Source organism: Lasiosphaeria miniovina (assembly GCF_030549165.1).
Source record: "Lasiosphaeria miniovina strain SMH2392-1A chromosome Unknown B0T26scaffold_9, whole genome shotgun sequence".
Lineage (NCBI taxonomy): Eukaryota > Fungi > Ascomycota > Sordariomycetes > Sordariales > Lasiosphaeriaceae > Lasiosphaeria > Lasiosphaeria miniovina.
This window is the reverse complement of record NW_026848228.1, coordinates 1514674-1538888: the sequence shown is the minus strand read 5'-3', so window position 1 is coordinate 1538888 and position 24215 is coordinate 1514674. Positions and strand designations below refer to the sequence as shown.

Genomic DNA, 24215 nt, shown 5'->3' with positions numbered 1-24215 from the left:
TATAAGATATGGACTGGTCTGGCCACCCCCCGCCCTCGCCCTCGCGCAATCCGGGTTGACAGCCTCGCCAGATATCCCATGTCTCATTATGGAGGCGACACACGAGAACTGCTGCATCATCTCCGCCTCCGTCCGTGCTTGACCGACTACATTAGTTCGCTTCCGGCCGAGGCGCCCAAGTGACACATTTTCGTTCCATGATATTCATCGCTGAAGTCACTGGTCAATCCGTATTTACCCCGAAATCTAGAATCCTCGATTGCGGAATTCAGCAGGGAGCCCCGTTCCGCAGGGAGCCCCGTTCCGGTTGTGAAACATCGCTAGTTCAGCATCGCCAACATTCAAGACACGTTTGCTCCCGCCCCGAACCTTGAAAGTAGTCAGCCGAAAGGCTTGAGTAGGTCGGGAGAGTGAACCATCACCTCGTTCCTTTCGTTCGCCGGTGACCCCGATCCCTCTCAACCTCCATCTCGGCGCCAACCATGGAAAACACCACAGGCTTTGATACCGAGACGGGGGGCGGGGCCGGTGTTGACAACCTAGGGGCCTACTACTACTCATGCACCCAGATATCGGCCTTCTGCCCTGTCCAGGCCACCACTCTTGGCTATTTTCCCAACAGAGGTATCAACTACTTCTTCGCCATTGTGTTCGGCCTGGCCATGGTCACCACCCTGACTCTAGGCACGTGGAAGAAGACGTGGAGCTACATGGCTTTCATTACTGCTGGCTGTGCGCTGGAGCTCGCCGGTAGGCCAATCCCTGGCTTTTTATTCGCAGTCACAAGCCATTGTGCACTTACTTTGTTTGAAATTGTCGAGGTGGATGGTGATAAGAACTGTCCTGTCGCCAACCATCAAGAGACATGAGCGATGAGGAACAATCTTTCATGTTCATTTCAGTTTCGTTTCTTGCTGGCACTCGGCTGACACGTGCGCCTGGGCGCCGCCTCACACAACAGGCTATGGAGCCCGCATCCCGCTGAGCGACAACCCCTGGAACAAGGAAGCCTTTGAGACGCAGATCTGCGCCATCGTCCTGGCGCCGACACTGGCGTGCGTGTCCATCTACCTGACGCTGAAGCACGTGTGCCTGTCGCTCAACCCAGAGCTCTCACGCGTGCGCCCACACCTCTTTCCCTTCATCTTCGTGCCCCTCGACGTGTCGTGCCTGCTGGTCCAGGCCATCGGCGGCGCCCTCGCGGCCAGCGCCGGCTCCACGAACTTCTCGATGCTCCAGCACGGCAACCGCGCCATCATCGCCGGCATCACCCTGCAGGTCTTCGTGCTGCTCTGTTTCGGCACCACCTGCGCAGACTACTACCTCCGCGTCAAGCGGTGGATAGCAGCGGCAGACGGGGCAGGCACGGGCCTGGTGCCGCGCCAGGACGCGGTCGCGCTGTGGCACGACAAGAAGTTCAGGGCTTTCATCTACGCCGCCACCGCGGCGTACAGCGGCATCTTGATCCGCTGCATCTATCGGTGAGTTGTGCCGGTGTTCTCAAGTGGTCGGAGTCATTGCTTGGCCGGATGGAAAGCGTGGATAACTGAACCAAGTGCTGACCCGGGCTTGTCCACGCCACAACAGTATCGCCGAGATGGCTGGCGGGTGGGGAAACAAGATCATGCAGGACGAGCCGTCGTTTATTGTCCTTGAGGGATTGTGAGTAGAACAGGAACCTCCCTTTTCTCATCAACATCCAAACTTTCATCACTTGTAACCCTACTGCCAACTGATTTCGACTCCCACTCCGACATGCTAACAAAACTTACCATGCAGCATGGTCGCTATCTCGTGCGTCTTACTGGCCGTGTTCCCGCCAGGCTTCCTGTTCCCGCAAATGGCGGCGCGCATGTCGGCCAAGAGCGGCGGGCGCGGGCTGGGGCTGAAGTTTGGTGCGACAGGAAACATGACGAGCGCCGAGAAAGCCGAAGGGGCTCACGGAGAGGCGGCGTTGAAGCAGGTTGGGAGCGGAAACGGGCTTTCAGAGCAGGCGTCAGCAGATAGTGTCCGTGACATCGAGCAGCAACAACAGCAACAGCCCCGGGAGGCTCCGAAAGAGGTTATTTCTGTGGAGCCTAAGAGCAAGGACTGACTTGAGGGGTTTCGTAACCTTTGTAGACTGTGGTAATGTGCCCTGTCATGGTGCTTCAACCTTTGGGGTTGTTGGAATCTAGCCTGGCTATAGATTTCTGGATATATCTCGTATCGTTTGCTACCTTGCCACCAAATTCTTACACACTCTTGACGGCTTCAACGTTTTCGAGGCCGCGAATAGTGAAAATAATTTTGTCGAGCTGAAGCTTTCTCCACTGTGTCTTACAAGCCAACCCACTAAATAATTATTAGGGGGGATTTTCCAAGATTTAAGATGCTTTGATAACTTACAGCTCGTCCTGAAATTCTTCGCTGAGGGAGGTAGTCGTTAGTAGAATTAATACCTATTCTAGGTACTACGCTAATAGACATTGAGGTATTGTGCTATATATGTCGACACCTAACTAATTATTCTCAACAAATCTTACAGAAATTTGTCAAACTCGATAGCAGCGTGAGTCAGTAAACCCAGTATTTCTAGATATTTTATTTATCGACTCTGGGAGCGACTTCGGCAACTTAGCTTTATCGCCGAAGTAAAATGGCTTCACACCCGTTAGCAAATAAGTGCCAAACTAAACAGAATTAAACATTTGCCGTATAAATTAAAAGTTCAAATATACAACGGCCTCGATGGACTCATACCTACCGGTTGATAAACTTTATTTTGTCTACTCAAGGAGCGACTTTCACAGTTAGATTCATTACTCAAGTAAGATAACTTGTACCCATTGAACCGGTGAAAATGCAACACAAAAGAACACCAAGGCGAGCCGCGGGCGAGTCTCACAGAGTACAGGTACCGGAATGCATAGCCGGGTAGTTAATATACCAAAGAAAAGGGCACTACTACGTGCACTGGCCGGGGATCTCAATTCATGGTAAGAAGACGTGATTTCTAAGAATGGCTAGAAACAAAAGGCAACGAACGATGCCGTCCCTCTGACCAGAAGGAGGGCGGGCTGCCTATCTTATATGTGTCGCCCACTTTTTAGCCACTTTTGAACCACATTGTCAAGTCACATACCTGCATATCCCTGCGTATCCCTTCATTCGTTACTTTTAGCCCTGATCCCTTTTTTCGGACTCCCGGACTTCCGAATGCCCTCTTTTTCTCCCTTGCTACGGCTGAGTCCCTTACGTAGTACGACTGAACAGACTATTGAACCAGGTTTCCTTTGTCCTTTTCTTGGAAGCATAAAAGGCCTTCTTTCCTGTATTATTAGATTGGATTTAGACAGACAATTCAAGACCCTTCAAGCCACTGTCAACTTTGATCACGGGCCAGAATATGAGATGGGCAGGCCAAGGAAAAAAAGGAAAGAAGTACACTAGATGAAACTGGGTAAGGGTGTAAATAACCCCCTTGTTTACCCGGCCCCTGAACCCCTGATCACCGTCACCACGTAGACACAAAAATAAACACAATTAAGTACCTGCCAGTCAAAAAACTTTATTTATCCCTAACCGTTTTGCTATAAATAACCACCACCTGGCCTTGAAATCCTTTACAACTATACTGACTCAACCACTGTTCATTAAGTCTTCACAGTTCATCTAGACCAAGACTATCAAATGGATGCATGGGACGAACTCGCGTCCATGGTCCAGGCTGTAAGCTCGCAGCCCAGGCCAGAAGAGAAGATGAGCCCGAACACGACACGGTCAAGCGGTGGCAGGCCCTCTTCGGATACACGTACGCCGTGGCCGCCAAAGAAATCGAGGACAAGAAGCGTGACCTGTGCCGACGCACCCCTTCCGAGGCATCATGAGAGACCGTCGCGGCCAACAAAACGGTAGCCGGATTCGACAAGGAGGCCTACGAGCACGCGTGCTGGCTCACCAAGTCGGCCGCTCGCCCACCAGCTGCCGCCCAGCCGCAGTTCGCTAGGCAGCACGCACACGTACCTCGTCAAGCTCGAGGGCGCGCTGTCAAGCCCCGAGTCGCTTCGAGCAGCGCTGCGCCGAGAGATGACGCCCACCGCCCTCGCCGGCAGCGACGACTCGGGCGCGCCGGCAGCGTTCTGCAAAGTCAGCGCCACCGAACGCGACCGCCTCCTGCTCGCCCTATCATCTAGTGGCGACTCTACATTGCCATACTTGATAGGGGGTGGCTGAGGCCATGTCTCGTGTAGGTGGGGGCTGAAATGGGAGGAATGCGAATTCTCAGGATTTGTTCATGTTGGTGAAATATATTAAAGTACTTTACGGGAAAGATGGGCATTACTATTCACTTAAGATTTAGGACGAGGAAATATCAAGGCTTTAGGGAATTCGTCATATAGATAACCAATAATTAACCACAGGGAGGCACGGTCATCTCAAAGTTTCAAAGAAGGAGAAATAAATAAACTCATTGATATCTAGCAAAATCAGCCATGTACAAAAATGCCACTGATTATTCCTGTTAGATGCTGCCCATGCGACTAATTATCATTAATTATCCTACTCATTGGTCGATTTCGAACCAGAGTCAGAAGCAGAAGCAGCAATAGTAACAGCAGCAGCAGCAGCAGCAGCCTTAGTCGGGTTACAAACAACATCGCCGTACGTGCACTCGTCGCAGCGGCGGTACTCGCAGCTCTGCTTGAAGTTGCCGCACGCCACGCTTTCCGGCCGGCTGTCCTTGAGCTTGTTGGCATGCTGGCACTCGCAGCAGCTCCACGCCTAGTCGTCCGTGCCGTAGACCTTCTTGACGTCAGGCGCCGCGAGCCATTTGTTCGGGTACGTGAACCCCCTCCTCAGCTCCTGCGCGTCGCGGACGGCTCGCTTCTTGGCCATTTTTGGAGGGGGGATATGGATGTGTGTGTGTTTGTGTTTAATTACAGGGGTTGTCTTGGGTAAGAGTACCTATTATTGCAGTGGGAAGGTTGTCTGGGGAGGAGAACAGGCGAAGGGATGCTTTTATAATGTAAAATAAATGGGAAACAAGTAGTGGGTTTTATAGTTATTCGATGCAGGAGGCAAGTGCAAGCTGTATTCACAGCAATGTTCTTTGTTTTAAGACTAGTTATTTGGAGGTGCTGGGAGCAACTAAACATGGGCACAATACCGCAGCATTGATCTCTTTGTCATTGTTCCTGTTTCAGATCTTGATGTCGTTCCAGCCACATCATAGCAATGAATACTCGGCGATGTTGGAAGCTGTGAAGCTTAGGTGTGAATCACTATGGGCTATGCCTATGGCGTGGGCGTAGGTGCGTGTTGGTTGCATTTCCATGCTCTGCACGGTGGGAGTAGACCACGCAAGTTAACTGAGAGGTCTCGAATCCAATCTCTGAATGTTTGTTAGCGGGGGACGTTCCAATATTTGAAAATTCTCAATTCCTTATCTCTAGAATACCTGGGGCTTTTCCTGGCCGATCTTGCTGTGCTGTGGCATTTATTCTGCCCAAGTACCACGCCAACAAACATTCAGGGAAAGGTTTGTCTGCCGGGGAGACGAAAACACCGTTATTTTTGCGGCGCACTGTTAAGATGGCCGTTTCGCCAGCTTCGCCGTTGCGGCGGCGGCGCAATTTATTTAAGGGGAGCTGGGCCTCCCTCCTGTTGGCAGCTCTCGCTATCGTAGACATTGAGCAGAAAGCATCCGAGTCACGTTAAAATATCCCGACGCCGCGTTCTCGTTCTTAGTAAACCTGTCAAGTTACGCGACGATAAAGAGCGATAACGAAAAGCGGACGAGGACGATGAGTTCCTCGTAGATGATAATTTTGATAGTAAGCGGAAAGTATATCCTTATCTATAAGAAGAGCGGTTTCGTATATAGTAAGCGATGCGGCTGTAAGTACCTACCTGATCTCGTAGGTTATGTTATTTGTTCTTCGTTAACGATAAGATATTAGATTCGTTAAGAAGTTTAAGGGCGGGGACTTTGACCAGATTTGGTTGGGTCTTTGCAACGACTAGAAACGCGAAAAGACTATAATAAAGTCGTACTTTCGAGATTATATTAAGTCGTCGAAGACCACCCGCCCAGTCCTTGGGGATGGGGACGATGAATACGTGTTGAATATAGTGAAGTCAGGTAAAAGTGCGTCAATTGTGTCAAAAGTGATCAATTCTGTTGCATCTCCGTGTGTGTAGTAAGCGCGTAATGCGCGTGCCTTTTCTGACCCTCCTGCATTAGGCGGTATGGCCAGCACTATGGCTGAACCTCGGCTCAACCGCTTGTGTGGTCAAATGGAGCACCCTTTCCACGTGACACATTCTTGGTACTCATATACTTTGAGTAACAGACAGTTCAACTGTATTTCATTGCAATAGGAGCTTGCCCTCTATTCAGCCGTACACACCTTACCCTATCAACCAGGCGCCATATCTGCGCCGTACAAACAGGAGACCCACACAGTCGAGCGGTTTGTAATACCTACGAGGTAGACTGCTAAGCAGAGTTCTCACAGCCTAAGTAGCAGGCTTGTAGCAGTGTTCTACAGACTTATAGCAGTTAGCTTGCTTCTCTCAGTGTTACAATCTGGAACACCGAGGGTTCTACGGAGTTAGGCTGGGCCTAGGACTGTGAGGTTTGGGTGGGTAAGCTAGAGGAAGGTAGTATACCGCTGTAGTGAATCAAATAGTAAGGAGTACCAATAGCGTATAGATTGCGTGAGTCTAACTCATAACCGTTCTGTAAGGAAAGAGCACCCCAAGCACATGTCAACGCGCGCACACCTTGTGCACGCCCACCACCTGTCACCAGCTGGCCAGACCACTGCCAGCTGGCACAGCCACTGAGCCACACCATGGCGCCACGCCGTCACGGGGAACGGAGCCCCTGAGCATGTATATAAACAGTGGCCCTCGCCCCCTTCCTTTGCGAGGGCCAGGTTGAAGTCTTACACCAATATCAGTCATTGCTCGCCTTCCTTGTTACCTTCATTGTGACCACCTTGATCAGGCGTACCTGCCCTCTCTTACACCGTCCTCGTCGTTATCAAGCTACGAGATTGTACTATCCGAATGCTTGTGATGGTGCTGCTCGCTTTTGCTGTCTAGTATCTAGTAGGCTTTCGCTTTACTCCTTCGTAGTCTAGATAGTGCGCGAGGCGGCCGAATCGGCACGCTAGCCGTACCTCCCGCTCACCCGAAAGGTGGGACCCGCGGTATGAATATAATAGTCTATCAACTTCAAGAAACAGGCCAGGTGCATATAGCTACGAAAGTCAGCGCATTGCAAGCTCGGGGACTAGTGATGAGGTTACAGCAGGGTATGTGTGACGAACCTGGTTCGTACTGGACCAGCTGCAGGAAGCGGGCGCCTCAGGCATGACTGGGGACCCCGCTCGTCGCTTGAGCCAGTCAGACGGTGCCCGGTGCCAAGAGGGCTCTTGGCACCAGGCAAGCGGAAGGACGGCCAATCAGAGGTGGCCCGGTGCCAAGAGGGGTCTTGGCACCAGGCAAATGGCCCGGCACGCTAGCAGTGCCCGGTGCCAGGCAGCTCCTTCCTGCCGGGCAAGTAAGAGCTGTGCTCTTACTGGCCCGCCACAATTAGATAAATACGATGACCGTGCCCACGGTCTTAGATAGTTCTTGCTTGGTTCTTCAAGCAAGCAATACACATTCACTGCACTCATACACTTTGAGTGGCATTCCGATTTGGCTGTATTACCCGTGCGATAGGAGCTTGCCATTTGTTCTATCTTTATAATTACCAACCCCAGCATCCTGTGGAGCCCGTGCTCCCTTACAGACAGACGACCCTAACAGTCGAGTGGTTTGTAATAGTATGTTACCATCTAGTGATCCTCCTTAGGCGTAGTTTAGTAAATATGCCGACCGGCGATAACGTATATATGATTCTTTAATATATTAATGAATTTGAGGCCCTATCGCAGTCGTACTTTGGAGGGGTGAGTGGGGTAGCGGCATAAATGCTGGTGGCGGACTAGAGACGAAGCTGAGATGTTTCAACTGGAAAGGGTCAGGATTGAAGATTGCAGATGGTTTCGGGAGCGCGTAGGGTGATCTGGCATTATGACGGGTTTGTTGTTTGGCGGGTTGCTTTTGGAGCTTACCGATGTTTTGCGATGCCGGCATTACGTCGGGAACCTAGCCGTTAAGACTGAGCCACCAAAAAAGAGAGACACCGTCCTCCGCTGCATTCTCTTTTGCTTACTGTACCCCGCGCTACCTGTAACCCCGCTTTCACTCTGCGCAGAAGGTGGGTTTTCCTGAGCTTTTATTGAGACCAATTTTCGCCCTTCGCCCCCAGTTTCGTATCGCCATAGCTAGCATCACCAGCCCTCGCCCAACAGCGTACACCTCCGCCGTCCAACTCGCCCGCATCGCCCACTTAACCACTAACCCGCCCTTTGCGCACCGCTCGATCCCCACGCACACCGCGTACTCGTCTCCTACATCGCCTCGCTCAAATCTCGTCGGCCCCCTTCTCCACCTCGTCTTCCTCCGCTCTTCCCGGCCTCCTGTGCCAACAGACTTGACCCTGACGCACCTCGTGCGCACCCTCGATGCTAGACACGGCCTCATGGCGCGGGTTCTTCGAGTTCGTCGCCGCCAGGGCGTAGACGGTCCTGTACGCGGCACAGCGCGACAAGTACGCCCCCAGGCGCTGCGCACCTAGACGTTTGGCTGCAACGATGAAGCGGTCGAATGCTATCATCGAGCGGGAGATACTGAGATTAGCGGTTTCCTTTCCCGGCGGAAAGGCCCTGGTTGAGACTGCCATCTGGGTCGATGGCCGACGTGTAGTAGCAACCGTCTGTATCAAAGTCGGTCACGGGCTGGAACCTGTGCTCGAGCGTCGAGGCGCTGACTGGGAGAGAACCTCTGAGGTCTCGGGCTGTAATGTTAGCTGTGTCTTCTGACAAACCCTGAACTATCGCGATGGGCGTGGCTTTGGCTGATAGTAGACTCCCGCCGATGAGTAGAACAGCAGCGAGTGAGTGCATTGTGAACGAAAAAGAGTGAGTGATCAAAAAGAGTTGAAAAGACAGGAATATCGTGTCACGGTAATTGGGTATAAGGAGAATCAAGAGGCTAACGCATTTAGGTTGGACAACGACGCTTTCCAAGTTTCATGATATCTAGAACATCTCCCCTTGATGAAACCCCCATTGCTGTTCTGGTTTGCCTCCTGTCCTTCATCCGCGCTATTTTGAGTGATCCAAGCCCTTGCTGCGTACCATTCCAAAGTGACCATTGCTTCCACCATAATGTGTGTGTCCAGCATCTGTGCCTCATGCCTGAATTACCAGAGCATCCAACTAACAAGCCTCATGAACCCCTCATCACTGTCCTCGTCCGCCCATTCCCGATCTTCGATGCTATTTCGAACAGCCTTGGCACGTTCTCTCATATCTTCGGGGCCCGTGAGCTTCTCCTCTGTCGAGTTCTGTGTCGTTCCAGAACCTTCTCTTAGTTCTTTCGAGACCTTGGTGATATCGTCCTCAATGCCCGCTAAGAACCATAGAGCCCTCGCTAGATGAGTTCTCATACTAGGCGCATCACCACTAATCTCCATGACTTCGCGGAGAAGTCTAGCTGCGAGCGTTGGCTCGCCTTCCTCATGGAGCATGCGTGCCACAGTAAACAGCGAATCCGCAACTCGAGGCCCTCCTTTCTCTCCGTAAACACCGCGGCGCATAGTAATCGTCCGTGACGCAAGCTCTCGTGCCTCTGCCTTCTTTCCCTGGAGCCGATAGATGCGAGCGAGCAGCATGATATCGCCACTGTGCTTAGGGTACCGGGACGCCTCGATTTGCTCCTGCGTCATTTTCTGGAGGCCCCAGCATGCACGGATGGCATCGAGAGCTTCCTCGGCTTGGCTGGCGCGCAGGCACGTCATGGCGCGGATCGCGAGAGTGCGTGACATTTTGCTCGGATCATAGGCGTTGTGAATAGCCGTGGCCCGCTCCAGGTAGGAAAACGCGCTTTCAACATTGCCAGCCTCGGTGTAGGCACACGCAATCGAGTCACAAACATCCGCAATAGGAGGTGATTCTGGGGCCTCAAGCTTCTCACGCAGGGCGAGAGCTTGCTCGTATGCAGCCAACCCGGCTCGCGGCTGGGAAAGATCGAGGGAAATATGGCCCAGCAACCGGTGGGCTTGTGCAGCGATGGAACCAGAGAGTCCATCATCGATTCGCAGCCCAAACTCGAAGAATGACAGAGCCTGCGATGGTAACTCCTTTTCCCAAAGATATCTGCATCAAAGCGTAAAAGGTTAGCGCTTCGGTAATTGGCACATGGAAAAAAGGCAGCCTCACGTTCCGGCCCGGAACACTAACTCTGCCCACATGGTAGTGTTCCCAGACTTGACCTCATGCTTCTCGGACAAGGCCATCAACCAACCGACGTGCGGCAGGATGGCGCTGCATGTCTCCCAGGACGCCCAGCCATGGCCTTGATGAGCGCCCCGGACTTGCCAAGTGTTTGGAAAGTCAAAGTACAAGATATTGACCGCCAGGTCAAAGTACTTGATACGATCCGCCTTGGAGAGTCGGACAAATACAGCAAACTGAACCAGCCGGTGCATTGACAGAGCTTTGGAACTCGTTAGCCTGTTCACCATTGATGTTCGGGTGAGCTCGGCAACGGCATCGCCGAAGCTGTGAATAAATAGTTAGCGTCGTGCCTTTGCAGTACATTCTGACATGCGTACTCAAAGTCGTCAGACAGAAACTCAAAGTCTGTGCCATCCATTTCGGCTTTGGTTTCTGTCAGCAGGCGCTCAGGGATGAGGTCTGGGTCAAAGCAAGCAAGGAGGTTCGCTAAGCTGGCTGCTTCCTCTGACAACTTCTGTAGGGATATTTCGAATGTCGTGAGAAGCGTGTGATCGTATTCAACTGGACGTTCAGACTTGGCAAAGACCCTCTCTGCAGACTTTTCGTACACCTTCAGAAACTCGCCGTAGGAATAGCCCCGGTCCCGAATGAAGTCGCTAATCTGTACCATGGCCAAAGGCAGACCTCCCACAAGGCGGCAAATCTCGGCAGCGGCGGCGACTTCCTCCTGACCCATTGGCTCCATTCCTGTGAGGGACTTCAAAACATTGGTTCTGGTCTCGGCAGAGAAGGACTCAACCGCTAGTGTTATCGTGGTCCTTTTGGATGCCTGGGATGGGGATCGGGTGGTGATGATGATGGAGCCTTTGTTGCTTGCAGGCCATATCTGGTCCAGAAGTTCGATCTTATCAACGTTATCAAAGATCAGTAAAAAGGGTTTCTTTGCGGAATTCAGCCAGTCTCGCACTCTCTGTACGTTTTGGTAGTCATCTTCCCCGGATCCTTCGACCAGCCCAAGCTTGTTGGCGAGGCCGGACAATGTCTGGACGAGCTTGATCTGGGTCTCGGCCGAAATCCACGCAATAATCTCATACCGTTCCATGGATGTATTGGCGTAATGGAGAGCCAATTGTGACTTTCCTACACCACCAAGGCCATGAATCCCAATGGCTCGAAGTTTCGGCGAGGTGCCTTCGTTGGCCTCGTCCGGGGGGTCGAGAGCTTCTCGCATGCGTCTCATCTCTTCGTCACGGCCTAGAAAACGCAAGTTGAGGCCGAAGGGGATCATGAAACATGGGAGCTTGGCGCCTTGACTGGGCCCGTCTTGGTTAATTTGGAGGTCTGCCAAGTCTTTGTTCAAGGCTGCCACAGTCTCAGCTGTGTGTGTCTCCCTGGAGAGTCTGATCATGTCGGCTGCCTCATCAACACGTCTTGAGTACCTCTGGACATTGATGATGACCTCGGCGAAGTCTCGGCTAAACTGTGACCATGCATGTCGGTTCCGGCTAACGTTGGGGTTGTTGCGGAAAAAGGCGATGGCGTGAGCGCAGAAGACGATAATCTCGCTGTACATGTCGAACATTGCCTTCTCAAGGGCCTCTGTCATCGGGAGCTCTCGCTCGTACATGTGCATACGAGGCAGAGCGTGCTGCAGACTTTCCAGCATTTCGATAATGTCGGGCAGCACAGGCTGGGCAAACTGGAGAGTGTTGAATGTCGTCAGAGAACCTCACATCTTCATTTTTGGCAGTGAAAGAAATCGCACCTTGACGATAAGCCGGATAGAGCCCCAAAGGATGGCTGCCACTTTGCCGTTCATGCCCATTCCCCAGGCAATTATAGTGGCAAAGTCATTGATGCCAAGGAGAATTGGCCCTAACTGTGTCAGGGCTTTTGTCCAAGCATTAGATCGAACGCTCTGCACGGGGGCAAGGGCCTCAATCTGAGCGATAAGCTCATCGGGGCCTTGAATGTTCCACAGGTCCTTGTTGATCAGGGAAGCTTTGACGCCGCCTTTAGCCAGCTCGCTGTAATACTTCTCGATCGCTGCCTGCCAAATGGGGCTCGTTGGGCTTTGACTCTCTTTCTGGGATGGGGGACCCCTGTCACTAGGATCGGCAGGTGTCACGGTAGGACTGGGGATTTCTAGCCCCTTGTCACGATTTCGTGATGCCATTGAACGACAGGGCTCGAGGCGCCACCAGAGCAGACTCGACTTAGGATGAAGACCTGGCAGAAACAAAACGCGATGCCTCTCGATGAGACGGCGGGGAAGGAAGGAATTCGCGCGAGGTGGGGTAGGTCGGATGAGACAGTGCCTCATGTCTGCGAGGCAGGCACAGCCAAGCTGCAGCTTGCCGTGTTGTGACTGCTCAGTGCACACAGCATGGGACGTGAGCGCTGACGGGATTGGGGGCTAATAAAGCAGGAGCTGCCCGCCATCTGAAAGCGGTAAAGCGGGCACGGATTTCCATTCCCAAACAGAATCTCCGGGCGCGCAAGAATTTGCGAAGGAAAGCACCTTCCGGCTCTGACGATAAGTTCAGATGGAATGAATGGGTCTGGCCAAACATCCATCTGCATTGAGCCTTGAACGGCCCGTTCCGCAAGCTGAGCTGTCTCCACTTACGACTCCCGCGCTCTTTCCAGCTTATACCAATGGCCCAGCTTCCAGAGCAAACTCGAGTGCCCGCCACAGTCACACAATAATGCCCAGAATTCCTTTAGGCGAAGTGGCGTCAGGCGTGGCTGTTTCGTCAAGCGCCCAGCTAACAAGAATCCTAGGTTGTCTGCCTGTTTGCCGCACAGCAACACGGAGAGGCTGAAGAGATGCGCAACTCGCGGCTGAGAACCCATTTTCTCCCCAACACCTTACTTCTTCATCAAGGAGTCATGTCGCGTCAAACATGGCAAAGTCCGAAGCAAGGCCCAGGAACAAGAGAACACTAGTAGACAGTTTGCGACGGAGACGAGGAACGACATCGGGCGCAGGTACGTGCCGCACTTTGCGCGTGTTTCTTTTTTTCAGCGGCCTCCAAATGGAAAACATAACAATTCGAGCTTCTAATACAACAAACAGCAACAGAGCAGGTTCTAAGCTCCACTGGAGACGAAATCCCCTCGCCGCGGCGCGTATCCCTTCTCCGACACTTTTCCAGGCGATCAGGCGAAAAAGGCGTTGCCATCGCAGGTTCGTTCGAACTTCAGGTCGCCTCCACACACGACGAACTAATCGATCTCGACTGGCATCCTACTTGGCTCGCGAGCCAGCGCTCGAACCTGCCCCCGAGCGTCACGAGCCTCTGTCTCCATGGCAAGCCCATTTCAGAGGACCAGATTTTCGATCTCGTGTTTCGCCAGGTCGCGACATATTCCTGCGACAACCGTGGCTTCAGCGTTGATGATGTGATCGACCATCTGCACGCAACGGTCGGGCTGGAAGACACTGATGGCGGCCACAAGCTTGACGCAAAGCGGCTCCTTGTCTTTGCGGTTCTGGGATGGCAGACCATGGTGTATCAGCCTGGCCTGGGCGTGTGTCCTCTCGACGAGCTAGCCATCCACCATGATACCGGCGCTCCAGATTCACGCCTCATATTCAACTCGTACAAAACACAAACCGATCTCTGCGATCGTCCTCTTTTTGTCCTCCTCAAAGACTTCGGCAATCTCCTCCCGGCTCGGTCGCGCAGCAGCACCACAGAGGCAGCGGTGGAAAACAGCAAGGTTGCAGCGTCGTGGGAGGCTCTATACCCAGATGAACTGAACGCCTATCATTTGCGCACTTTGCTGGGCGTGCGGTTTCGATGGGTCGACATACTGGCCCTGCACCTGGACTATGACAACTCAACCAAAACCCTGTCCCTCTTCGGCTTCCCGTCCGTCTGCGCCTCCCAACTGAGCAACGGACGTCACGGACCAAACGAGAGCGCCATCTTTGCCTTTGCCAGCACCGAGACGAGAATGGATGCCCCAGATCCTCGCGCCAATGAAGCTGACATCCGTCAACTCCTCCGCGAAGTCCTGCTCTCGTTTCGGTTGCTGTTCGGCCAGTCTGCCAAGTCGCGCAAGCTCTTCCGCCAAGTTTACTCCCCAGCCGTGGCCCCGTTTCCGCAGCCAGACACACTGCTCGCATATCTTTGTTCTGAGCGGCAGCTGCCATCGGCGACGCGAAATAACACCTCCCCAGACGACGACAATAACGATGACGGTGATGAGGCGAAGGGGCGGTGGATGCCGAGGGACAGAAGTGCGTACTACGCAGCACGCCACTTCCCCGTGCTGTACGAGCGGGTCGAGCTGATCGCTCAGGAGCTCAATCGCTCCCGCCCAAAGTCAATGGGTGGCCTCATACGCGACCGGAGAGACACACTCCAGTTCTGGACGTTTTGGCTTGTCACGACCGTCGGCGGCGTGAGCATCTTTCTAAGCACTATCCAGATCATTTTACAAGGCGTACAAATTGCGCAGGCTGCTGGTAAGATATAGGTCCCTCTCTTTTTTCCTCTCCCAACTTTATAAATGATGAAAGTGCTTTTATCTGGCCACGTTATGGGATGAATGTATGTTGGTGTTTTGGGAAAGTTCTTTTTTGGGTTTTAGTCTATACACCGGGGATTATGATTGGAGGCGTTTCAATTTTTGTACAGATATAACGAGCCCTTGGAAAGAACCCTAGCCACAACCTGAGCTTAGAAATTTGATGTTTTTAAGGGGGCGGTTTCTACCAGTCAGCTCCAGTTAATCTCAACGCGAATGAATAGCTGTACAGTGCGAACAATGCAATACCGTAGTAATGCATCTTGCTGCCGATTTAACCCTTGCAGACAAAGTGCCACGTCTGATATGGTATGCAGTGGGGAGAATCTTTGTGACGCGTGGTGGTCTCTTTATCAAGGGAAAGCAAGAAACCTGCCCACCCATGGCAACTTGATGGCACTTGGTACCTGGATATCATCAGCCAGTTGACAGTTAATACCCCTGAGGTGCAATGATTTTACCAGTTGAGTACCAGCTGAACGGGGCATGCAATTACAATCAGAGTAGATGTGCAAACAAACCCAACATTGCCACAACATAATTATCGAACCCCGAACGCTACTTGTCTTCATTCATTTTCACTCATATTAGGTACTTGTACCCAAAAAAATGCCTCCTCGCCCGACACCACGAAACCGGCCAAGCCTATGGAAAGTCCCCTCGTGCCCCTGCAGAGGCTGAAATGAACCCTCAAGCTTTGTACTGCTCTGTTCGAAAGCGACTCTCGGTGTCTCAACGAGTCATACATAAAACCCCCTGATTTCAATAGACGTTGGCGTTATAGTCAACGACAATCGCCTTCTCCACTACATCACCGATGCTAGCGACAAATGCCAGATGCGAAGGGTCCGTCGAGACGTAGTAATCCCTGTCCTCGGCCGAGGCAAACTCGACGACGAAGCCATGCGTGATGCCATTCTGTGATATTTTTATTCCATTTGTTTGATCAAAAAAAGGGGGAAAGTATTTTTTTTGCGTCAATTTCTTTCTGAGTTGCCTACCTGGAGCCCTTCGGGCGAGTTGTCCTTACCACCAGTCACAGACTTGATGTAAGGGGTTTGTGCGGTTGGGTGGATGCACGTATCCTTGAGGGCCAGGAATCTGTCGCAAGCCTAAATAAAATGCAGATGCCAGAGAAACAATTAGAACGTGTTGATTAGGTAGGTAGACCAAGAGGCTGCGTTCAGTTTCTTTCTTTTTATTGCGTGACATGAATGGAACAGAAACGAAAGGTGAGCGAGATACAAGATGAGGTACACGTACAGCCTTGACATCCTCGGGTTTGGCGTCTGCCTGCATCTGAAAGAGAACGACATGAATAAGCGACATGGTGTATTGTTGCTTTCTTTTGATTTGTTAGGTTGCAAATGACTGAGAAGGCGGGTTGAAATGTTGATTTTGTGGGTGTGATTGTTGAGGGATATTCGCGCAGTTGGGACGGGTATTCGCTGTTTTCCCCGCCCCGTCACGTGAAGGTATCGGATTCCTTGGTTTGTGTTAGCCGCCCTGCGCTCTGCCTGCTGGTTCCTTCTTCCATCGAGTCAGCTTCAAAATCAGAAATGTCCCCTCTTCAAATACCGATCTTTTTCACCGCTTTCCAGGATCCAAATTGTAATGAAATCAGATTGAGTGCAATGCCGTATTGGGGAGCACTAGAAGTCATTTTAAGGTTAGGCACTACTTTCTCTACTTGAAAATTCGTTAGAAAGACACATGTTTCAAAATGTCCATGCTTCATTGACAGTCAGACGGCGTCGTCGATAGTAAGGTGGCACTATACAGGACTGGATTTTACGCAAGAAGGGCGGATAATGTACAGCTTATAGCCAACCGCAAGTTCAATAAAGGAGGAGAGACCAGGACTAGAGTACCTGTTACATGCATCAATGCACCATTGCCCCGTGAGTCCTGTTACTCACGGATTATCATGCAAACTTAATCAATAACATCCTTTTGGGCTCAAAGGCACTGTTGATAAAGTGAGTAATTTTTTTGGAACAGTCTTCAGGTATCATCATCATCTAACCCGATAACTTGGAATGATGGCACACCAGCCTCAATTTCCCAAAAGACCATGCGGTCTACCACGTGCCCCTTTTACCCATATAAGTTGTTCAGCCCTAGAGACGTTTATCTTCATTACAGCTCTTTTGTCTGATCACCAGGTCCGAACTCGTCGCTCACCATGCAGGAAAAGTCGTAAAAATCCACCCATACCATGCTACGCAACTTAAAAACCCCAACCTCTCGCTTAGGCAAGGCCGGCAAACTTCAACACATTAGGACGGCTGCTGAACAAATCTTGCTTCGCATTAAAGAGAAGGGTCACCGTCTGGCGGACAATCTCACGGGCCTCGTCGTCTAGCTGGTCAGCTGGGGGTGTGAGAACCGCCTCGAAGACGGGAATAAGCTTAGGAGTCAGGGCCTGGACAGTGGGCTCATGTGCCTGATAGAGCTTGAAGATGCACTCGTACAAAGGCGAGTTCTCCTCAAAGTCTTCCTTGAGGGGAAGCAGGCCAACAAGGGCGGGGAGAACCTCGCTGATAGGAACGCGGTCGGGGTAGGCCATGATCATGCGGCAGATGCAGCCGGCCGCATTATCCTTGATGCGGGCCTCCTGGATTTGGAGCATGGGCTCAAGCTTGCGCAGGATGTTCTCATACTGGGGAAGGTATGTGTTGCTGTCAGTGGAGTTGAGAATCAACTGCCCGGTGGCGTAAGCAGCGTTGCTCTTCGTCTCGTTGTCGGTGTCCGAGAGGCGCTTGGGAAGGAGGTTGAGCAGCTTGGCTGTGTACGGGGTGACGGCAGCCTCCATGTTGGCAGCGCACTCAGCGATAACAACAAAACCGGTCGAGCGCTCAATGTTCTCAGACTCGGAAGAGGCGAACTTCAAGATCGGCTTCTCAAAGACCTTCCACAACTCGGAGAAGGAGGGGCTGAGCGTAACGCCAAGGCCGATCACGACATCGAGAGCCGTGTCAATGACAAGCCAGTCGTACTCGGATGTGCCCTGACCCCATGGTCCTCATCCTCGTCGCCAAGATCCTGTTAGCAGGGGTGAGACCGTGTGATGATGGTGGTCAGGATAGTGACGATCTCCTTCATGTTCTCCTAGGCGAGTATGGACGGACCGCAGGCCTTGAGCGTGGCAGCGACGTTGCGGTTGATCTCGGTAACGACAGAGCTAGCATCTACTAGTACTAATTCATCAACGAGAATGTGTTGAAGAGGAGAAAAGAATAGATAGAATTAGGAGTTGATGTGACGTGTTCTCAACATTCGCATAAATGCGTAAGAGTGAGCTGGGTATAACGTGCGATGCTCATCATGAAATCGTGCATTGTGGGAGATAAGGGGGTAGACATACCGATCGGCTTCCTTGTTCCAGTTCTGGAGCGTGGCCTTGGCCACGATCTCGCCAAGCTTGACGAGAGTGACAGTGGGGGTCTGCTTGAGGGGAAGACCAGGCTCCTAGCTGGAGCCAGTCTCCTCCTCCATGACCTGCTAGACACGGGCATAAGCGCGCTACAATGTGGCAATAGCAGCCTTGCGGCAGCCCTCATAGCCGTGCTCGGCAAGGGAAGCAATCATCTCGACGGCCTCTCTAGGTATTCTTTGATCTCGGCTCCGCCGTAGGCATAGGTGATGACGTCACCCATAATCTCAATGGCGACCTCCTTCTCCAGTGCCTCGGGGGAGACACCGATCTCCTCCCAGTCGTCGTCGCCGTCGTCATCGCCTATATCTCGTCCTCCTCCCCCTCGTCAGTTCTCCGGATCTTGAGCTTCTTAACACCAGTGATAACATCCTCGGTGGTGCCTACTATGCCCTTCTCAGCCTCGGTCAACTGAAGGGTAATCTCCTCCTTCTCAAGCTCGAGGCTATCGAACAGACCCTTGAACACACCGGGCAGGAAGGGAGCAAAGTCCTTCTCGTAGACCTTGGCGAGGGAGCTCCACAAGATGAAGCTGCTCTCACGAAGTCTGGTGTTGTCGAGGTGCAGGGCCTCCTCACTGGCAGTCATAAGATCCACGACGAAGGGCTGGAAGACCTTGGGGCCAACGGCAGAGGCAATGCGACCCATGGAGTCGCTCACACCGCTGCTCAGGGTGAGCTCATCCTCGGAGTCCTTGACGGCAAGGTATGTGCCAAGTGCAAGCATGGTCTGCTCGAAGTAGGGGGTGAACTCCTGTCCAAGAGACTCGGCAATGGCACCAAGAGCACCAGAGACAGCAACCTTGACCTTGTAGTCCTCGTGGGCGACAAGAGCGTGAATATTGTTGACCAGCTCGCCAGCATACTTCTTCATGAATTCAGCATCAAGACCATCAGACATGGAATCGAGAGCGCCGCAGACGGGACACTGCGATTCCAACTGTGGTTTCCTGGATTTCTTCTTCTATAGCTACTCCTCCACCATCCCTCTATCGAGGCCTTCGGACAAATATAAGTATCACAACCATACCCGAAGGGCACCTTATACCACCACCTTGAAGCCAGAGGATATTGCAATTCAGTATCTTCCGCTCAATGCTGGATCCCTTCCCACTGGCCCATTTGTATGAAAGTTTCGCCTTTTTTTTCTCGTTAGCGTTAGGTCACCCTCTGAGTTTTTGACTTGGACAAACCATATCTTGTGAAATTCGGTATTCAGCGCCTGAGCTGAGTGGGCCGGGGTCAGATTCGGCAACTTCAATAAGTCATTCCTATTTTCCGTATATTCCATATCCTCGGCATAGCAGACAACCAGCTCGGCCAGTTTCCGGATATCGCTCGTAACCTGTAAAACCATAACCCAGAAGGTGGCCATCGCCTGCTCGTCTTGTTGTGTGCCGGCGGCCATGATGTCCACGATGTCTACGGCTCGAAGGACAGGTATGTTAACCCGTAATCTGAGTTTCGAGAATCTTAGGAGAGGCCACAGCGAGAATGTGCGTAACTTAGGGTTATATAGATGCATGCAGAATTCCATAACCGGTTTATGGCGGCTTGCGACAACGAGGTGCAGGGTCGCCGCAGCTGCCCTGTTGTTAGAAATGGTAGGCTTATATGGGGCATCTTCGCGGGGTTCCGCTTATCTTATCAGATAAGGCTTACCGTTATCCGGATACACGTGAATTCTCCTGTGGCATTAAGGTGCAAAACCTCTTAAAAGGAATCGCTCACTAATAAGTAAATAAAATAATGGGACCCTTGGCCGATACTTATTATTAAGGCGGGATTCTCTCAGACGTTAGGGCAATTACGTATAACTATACGGAGGTGGTTTTCTATATCAAATCACAGGTTAAGATTATTCTTATCAAGTTTAGCGGTAACAAAATCCTTTTGGAGAAGTGGGAGGAAGAGATATCAGTTTGCCCTAGAGCTACCACAACGCGACGCTCTCTTCAATACTAAGAGCCTATGCTCAGACAAACTATCACCATCACTCGAAACGCTACTACCAACCCGATATCGTATAATATTACTAGAGGTGCATTGGTACTCTCATTCCGGCTTCTCTTCCTTAGAGATCCGGGCCCTAGGGAGGGAGACATAGTTTTTAGCGTCCAAGATCTGGAGAAGTACGCAGAACGGGTCTGGGCTACAGTATGTATTAGCAGCCAGTCAAATTTGGCATAGCCGACCAGTCAAAAATGGCAGCTCAGACAGCGACACAGACGCTCGCCCTAGAATATATATAGTATATACCATAGTCGACTTCTAATTACTCCAAATTCATCACCCAAATAGCGCTAAGCTTAAAGGTCAGAGTCAAACTAGCAAGGTTCAGGCTCTACCCTGACCTGGACGCAATGGCCAATGCGAGAAACCTCGCCCCTCCCGGCCCCTGGCTATTGAAGCGGCCTCACGACCACGACCACGACCACGATTTCCCCCATAGATACTCGCCCAAGCGCATACGTACCTCGCCAGACCGGTCTGGTTCCGAGCCTCTCACCCTAAGCGTCACCAGCAGCCAACGGCCGACTATTGGGCAAGCTTCGCCCTCCTTGGCTTTCGCTGCTGATACATACTTTCGCTATGTCGACGACAATAACGGTGCCGTGTTACGATCCTGGTTCAGGCGCGCAGGAGGCTGCACGGAGCCTCCCGCTATTGGCTGACGCAAGCAAGTGGGGTAGTTCCCCGCTTCGCTCAAGTGCAGCCAATAACGGGGCGGTCAGTACGATCAGTATGGTCAGGGCGATCAGTGAGAGAACTGATCGCACTGAGCACACTGACCGCACTGATCACTGTGACGGCGCCAGCTCACAGCACCCACTACCACTGCGCTAGAACCCCCAAAAGGATGCCAGAATTGCAAGTCGACGACTTGCAACCTGTAGTGGGTTATAGTGTGCTACGGCCGTTGCGCGCCGTGACAATCACCTAGGACCAACGCTCTGATTGGTCCGCCTTAGATAGATATATACGACGACCGTAGCCACGGTCTTAGATAGTTCTTGCTTGGTTCTTCAAGCAAGCAATACACATTCACTGCACTCATACACTTTGAGTGGCATTCCGATTTGACTGTATTACCCGTGCGATAGGAGCTTGCCCTTTGTTCTATCTTCATAATTACCTACCCCAGCATTCTGTAGAGCTCGTGCTCCCTTACAGACAGACGACCCTAACAGTCGAGTGGTTTGTAATACGGTCGACCCTCGATCGCTAGGGTCCTCCCTAGGTCCCTAGGTTAGCTAAGGTACTACCTAGGTTACCGTGACTAGCGGAGAAGTTAGTTATGGCCTGCATTATTAAGGCCTGGAATTGCTAGGGATCCATGGTAGAAGAGGTGTCTATTACAAACCACTCGACTGTTAGGGTCGTCTGTCTGTAAGGGAGCACGGGCTCCACAGGATGCTGGGGTTGGTAATTATGAAGATAGAACAAAGGGCAAGCTCCTATCGCACGGGTAATACAGTCAAATCGGAATGCCACTCAAAGTATATGAGTGCAGTGAATGTGTATTGCTTGCTTGAAGAACCAAGCAAGAACTATCTAAGACCGGTGCCACGGTCGTCGTATATATCTATCTATGGCTGGCCAATGAGAGCTGGCCCGGAGGCAACACCTCCTCCGTGTCACGGCACGGCGGTAGGCGCTGAGGCCCTACGGGTGCGTGACCATACTATAACCCACTATAGAATTGCAGCCTGACGGCTTGTAATTCTGGCATCCTTTTGGAAGGTGTGGTGCAGCGGTAGTGGGTGTTGCTAAACGCCGTCACAATTACAAGCCGCCCTACGGCTGCGGGTTCGAGCCCTGCAGTTGCAAATGAGTCCTTTTGTGAATAAAGGTAGTTTGGGGATCCCTATAGTATGCCCTAGCCCGCGTAGAGCTCCCGAACCGTAGTGCTCGAGGTTCCGGGGTAGTCAGACCTCTACGCGCCCCGCGGGGCCGAGGGGGGGGTGATGTCACGGCACGGCGGTAGGCGCTGAGGCCCTACGGATGCGTGACCATACTATAACCCACTATAGAATTGCAGCCTGACGGCTTGTAATTCTGGCATCCTTTTGGAAGGTGTGGTGCAGCGGTAGTGGGTGTTGCTAAACGCCGTCACACTCCGCTCGGGCCAGGCCCGGAGACAGAGCTGCCCCAGTTCGGGCCAGGCCCGAACTGCTTCCTGCATGCTCTCGGGCCCGCTAGCGTGTGGTGGCCTGAGGCCCCACTACCCCGCTCCCGATCCCGGTGCCCCACTAGGGCGCGCTGCGCCCAGTGCCACGGGAGCTCGTGACAGTAAGGCAAAGAGAGCCGCAAAGGATCTCTATAAGGCGGCGTTAGACATGGCCGCTTAAGTGTCGGTCTAAACGGGGAGAAGGGGATATCGTCTTCTTTATCTAAGGGGATAGCCGATTAGCTTTAAATAAGATTGGTAGAATAAGGCGGAATAAGAGTAGTAGAATAGGCGTTACGTTTAATTCACTTTCTTCCTCCTGCTATTTCCAGTAGAACTAAACCGCACTACACTGTTACGATCCTGGTTCAGGGTGCATGAGGCGCCCTGCTTCCTCCTTGTGATTGGGTGACGTGGTGGAGACGGACAGACCCCACCCCGTTTAGGTGCGGCCAACCAGGGAGCGCTCTGCCTGATTAGCTGCCAAGACCAGCAGAGCGGACGGAGCGGGCGCTCTGTGGGGCCCCTGCGCTCTGCGAGCAGAGCGCCCTGGACCCACGGAGCGCAGACACCAAGGACTCTGATTGGTCCGCCTTAGATAGATATATACGACGACCGTAGCCACGGTCTTAGATAGTTCTTGCTTGGTTCTTCAAGCAAGCAATACACATTCACTGCACTCATACACTTTGAGTGGCATTCCGATTTGACTGTATTACCCGTGCGATAGGAGCTTGCCCTTTGTTCTATCTTCATAATTACCAACCCCAGCATCCTGTGGAGCCCGTGCTCCCTTACAGACAGACGACCCTAACAGTCGAGTGGTTTGTAATATACACCACACCCCTTAAGTAACGTTTTCTTTCTAATTCCGTCTCAGAACGTCGGGCTTTCACGTTAACGCCCTATAATCCGCCGTACTGCTAGTTCCGGTTCCTTCAAGTCGCAGTATTTTCCATTTCCATCCACCCCCTCGACCCGGCAAAATGGGAGAATGCTATGTCTGCTCCGTACAGCTCCCTGAGGAAGAGTTAAAAACACCTTTCTATTTCTGAAGATGGCGCTGAATTTAATGAAGAACTCGCTATATGGTAGTTGAATATTGATTGGCTTTGGAGCAGAGTTTTCACTTCCTGGCAAGTGGAAAATGCTGCACACAACCACATATACAACCACAACATAACGCGTTCTTCATCAAATAACACACACTCTTCGGAATAGTATAGCCCTAAATAGCTCCTATGTACTCTCAACTTTCAGCTGCGCGCATGCACGCGCTGTTGTGTTATTTACATCTACGTATACGAATCTTTAGCTTCAAAACAACGCAACCTGCCAACAACCACTCGATGCCGCCAAAAAAGTGGGGATTCCTCTCGGGGTTTCCGGTAGCAGTGGCCGGGGTCCAGGGATGCGGGGTGGGAGGCAGCCTATTCGAAAACGGAAGTCACCGTTTTATAACGGTCAATTTTACACAAGTCCGTGAGTCACTAACAGAGGGAAAGAGGGACCCGTTTTTGGATCCCCAAGTACCCCTGTTTCTGACCCCCTCTACCTCGTAGGGCAAGCTTCTAGGGATTGGAGTGTAATCAGAACACCCTGCAAAGCCTCCCTTACCCCAATAATATGTTGAAATGGGCCTTCGTGATTCGTGAGAGCAGCAGGGCGCGCAGAAACATACAGGATACCCTGTTCGAAGCAGCGAAGCTTAGGCCTGGTCAACGGGAAGT

General features: G+C 52.0%; 9 protein-coding genes across 9 annotated transcripts; 5 read left to right on the top strand and 4 right to left on the bottom strand.

The window, feature by feature from the left end:
- Window positions 1–548: 548 nt before the first annotated feature.
- Window positions 549–1858, top strand: B0T26DRAFT_618029 (RTA1 like protein-domain-containing protein; the record flags this gene model as incomplete). Its single annotated transcript, XM_060436018.1, has 4 exons — window positions 549–750; window positions 962–1481; window positions 1588–1662; window positions 1780–1858. Coding segments are annotated over 4 exons (876 nt in total), but the record flags the coding sequence as incomplete, so codon positions are not given.
- Window positions 1859–3680: 1822 nt separating this feature from the next.
- Window positions 3681–4215, top strand: B0T26DRAFT_682094 (uncharacterized protein; the record flags this gene model as incomplete). The annotated part of the gene is made up of 2 exons (XM_060440719.1): window positions 3681–3838; window positions 3981–4215. The coding sequence occupies 2 exons, from the start codon at window positions 3681–3683 to the stop codon at window positions 4213–4215; spliced, it is 393 nt and encodes a 130-aa protein (XP_060289678.1).
- A 4102-nt stretch (window positions 4216–8317) lies between these two features.
- Window positions 8318–9095, bottom strand: B0T26DRAFT_735559 (uncharacterized protein). The gene has a single exon (XM_060443250.1). It carries the CDS (start codon window positions 9003–9005, stop codon window positions 8736–8738), a length of 270 nt encoding a protein of 89 aa, XP_060289677.1. The 5' UTR covers window positions 9006–9095; the 3' UTR covers window positions 8318–8735.
- Window positions 9096–9304: 209 nt separating this feature from the next.
- On the bottom strand, window positions 9305–12516 carry B0T26DRAFT_744921 (tpr repeat-containing protein; the record flags this gene model as incomplete). The annotated part of the gene is made up of 4 exons (XM_060444476.1): window positions 9305–10259; window positions 10323–10664; window positions 10718–12039; window positions 12106–12516. The coding sequence occupies 4 exons, from the start codon at window positions 12514–12516 to the stop codon at window positions 9305–9307; spliced, it is 3030 nt and encodes a 1009-aa protein (XP_060289676.1).
- A 210-nt stretch (window positions 12517–12726) lies between these two features.
- B0T26DRAFT_757972 (uncharacterized protein) lies at window positions 12727–14828 on the top strand (the record flags this gene model as incomplete). Its single annotated transcript, XM_060446336.1, has 2 exons — window positions 12727–12733; window positions 13420–14828. The coding sequence occupies 2 exons, from the start codon at window positions 12727–12729 to the stop codon at window positions 14826–14828; spliced, it is 1416 nt and encodes a 471-aa protein (XP_060289675.1).
- A 520-nt stretch (window positions 14829–15348) lies between these two features.
- B0T26DRAFT_735553 (uncharacterized protein) lies at window positions 15349–16284 on the bottom strand. Its single transcript, XM_060443249.1, has 3 exons — window positions 16143–16284; window positions 15881–15991; window positions 15349–15797 (listed from the first exon to the last, which is right to left on the bottom strand). The coding sequence occupies exons 1-3, from the start codon at window positions 16206–16208 to the stop codon at window positions 15642–15644; spliced, it is 333 nt and encodes a 110-aa protein (XP_060289674.1). The 5' UTR covers window positions 16209–16284; the 3' UTR covers window positions 15349–15641.
- A 602-nt stretch (window positions 16285–16886) lies between these two features.
- Window positions 16887–17141, top strand: B0T26DRAFT_735552 (uncharacterized protein). Its single transcript, XM_060443248.1, has one exon. It carries the CDS (start codon window positions 16919–16921, stop codon window positions 17111–17113), a length of 195 nt encoding a protein of 64 aa, XP_060289673.1. The 5' UTR covers window positions 16887–16918; the 3' UTR covers window positions 17114–17141.
- B0T26DRAFT_796043 (armadillo-type protein) lies at window positions 16887–18220 on the bottom strand (the record flags this gene model as incomplete). The annotated part of the gene is made up of 2 exons (XM_060446915.1): window positions 16887–17903; window positions 18193–18220. The coding sequence occupies 2 exons, from the start codon at window positions 18218–18220 to the stop codon at window positions 17131–17133; spliced, it is 801 nt and encodes a 266-aa protein (XP_060289672.1). The 3' UTR covers window positions 16887–17130.
- A 2059-nt stretch (window positions 18221–20279) lies between these two features.
- On the top strand, window positions 20280–20504 carry B0T26DRAFT_659351 (uncharacterized protein; the record flags this gene model as incomplete). The annotated part of the gene is made up of 1 exon (XM_060438941.1): window positions 20280–20504. A coding segment is annotated over one exon (225 nt), but the record flags the coding sequence as incomplete, so codon positions are not given.
- Between the last annotated feature and the right edge of the window lie 3711 nt (window positions 20505–24215).

What these genes read in the sequence shown, in the direction of transcription:
- B0T26DRAFT_735559 (XM_060443250.1), bottom strand. Translation starts at nt 9,005, where the DNA reads ATGCACTCACTCGCTGCTGTTCTACTCATCGGCGGGAGTCTACTATCA.
- B0T26DRAFT_735553 (XM_060443249.1), bottom strand. Translation starts at nt 16,208, where the DNA reads ATGTCGCTTATTCATGTCGTTCTCTTTCAGATGCAGGCAGACGCCAAA. An exon ending in AACCCGAGGATGTCAAGGCT is followed by an intron (nt 15,992 to 16,142) that starts GTACGTGTACCT and finishes CATTTTATTTAG; the next exon opens with GCTTGCGACAGATTCCTGGC. An exon ending in ACTCGCCCGAAGGGCTCCAG is followed by an intron (nt 15,798 to 15,880) that starts GTAGGCAACTCA and finishes AAAATATCACAG; the next exon opens with AATGGCATCACGCATGGCTT.
- B0T26DRAFT_735552 (XM_060443248.1), top strand. Translation starts at nt 16,919, where the DNA reads ATGATGGCACACCAGCCTCAATTTCCCAAAAGACCATGCGGTCTACCA.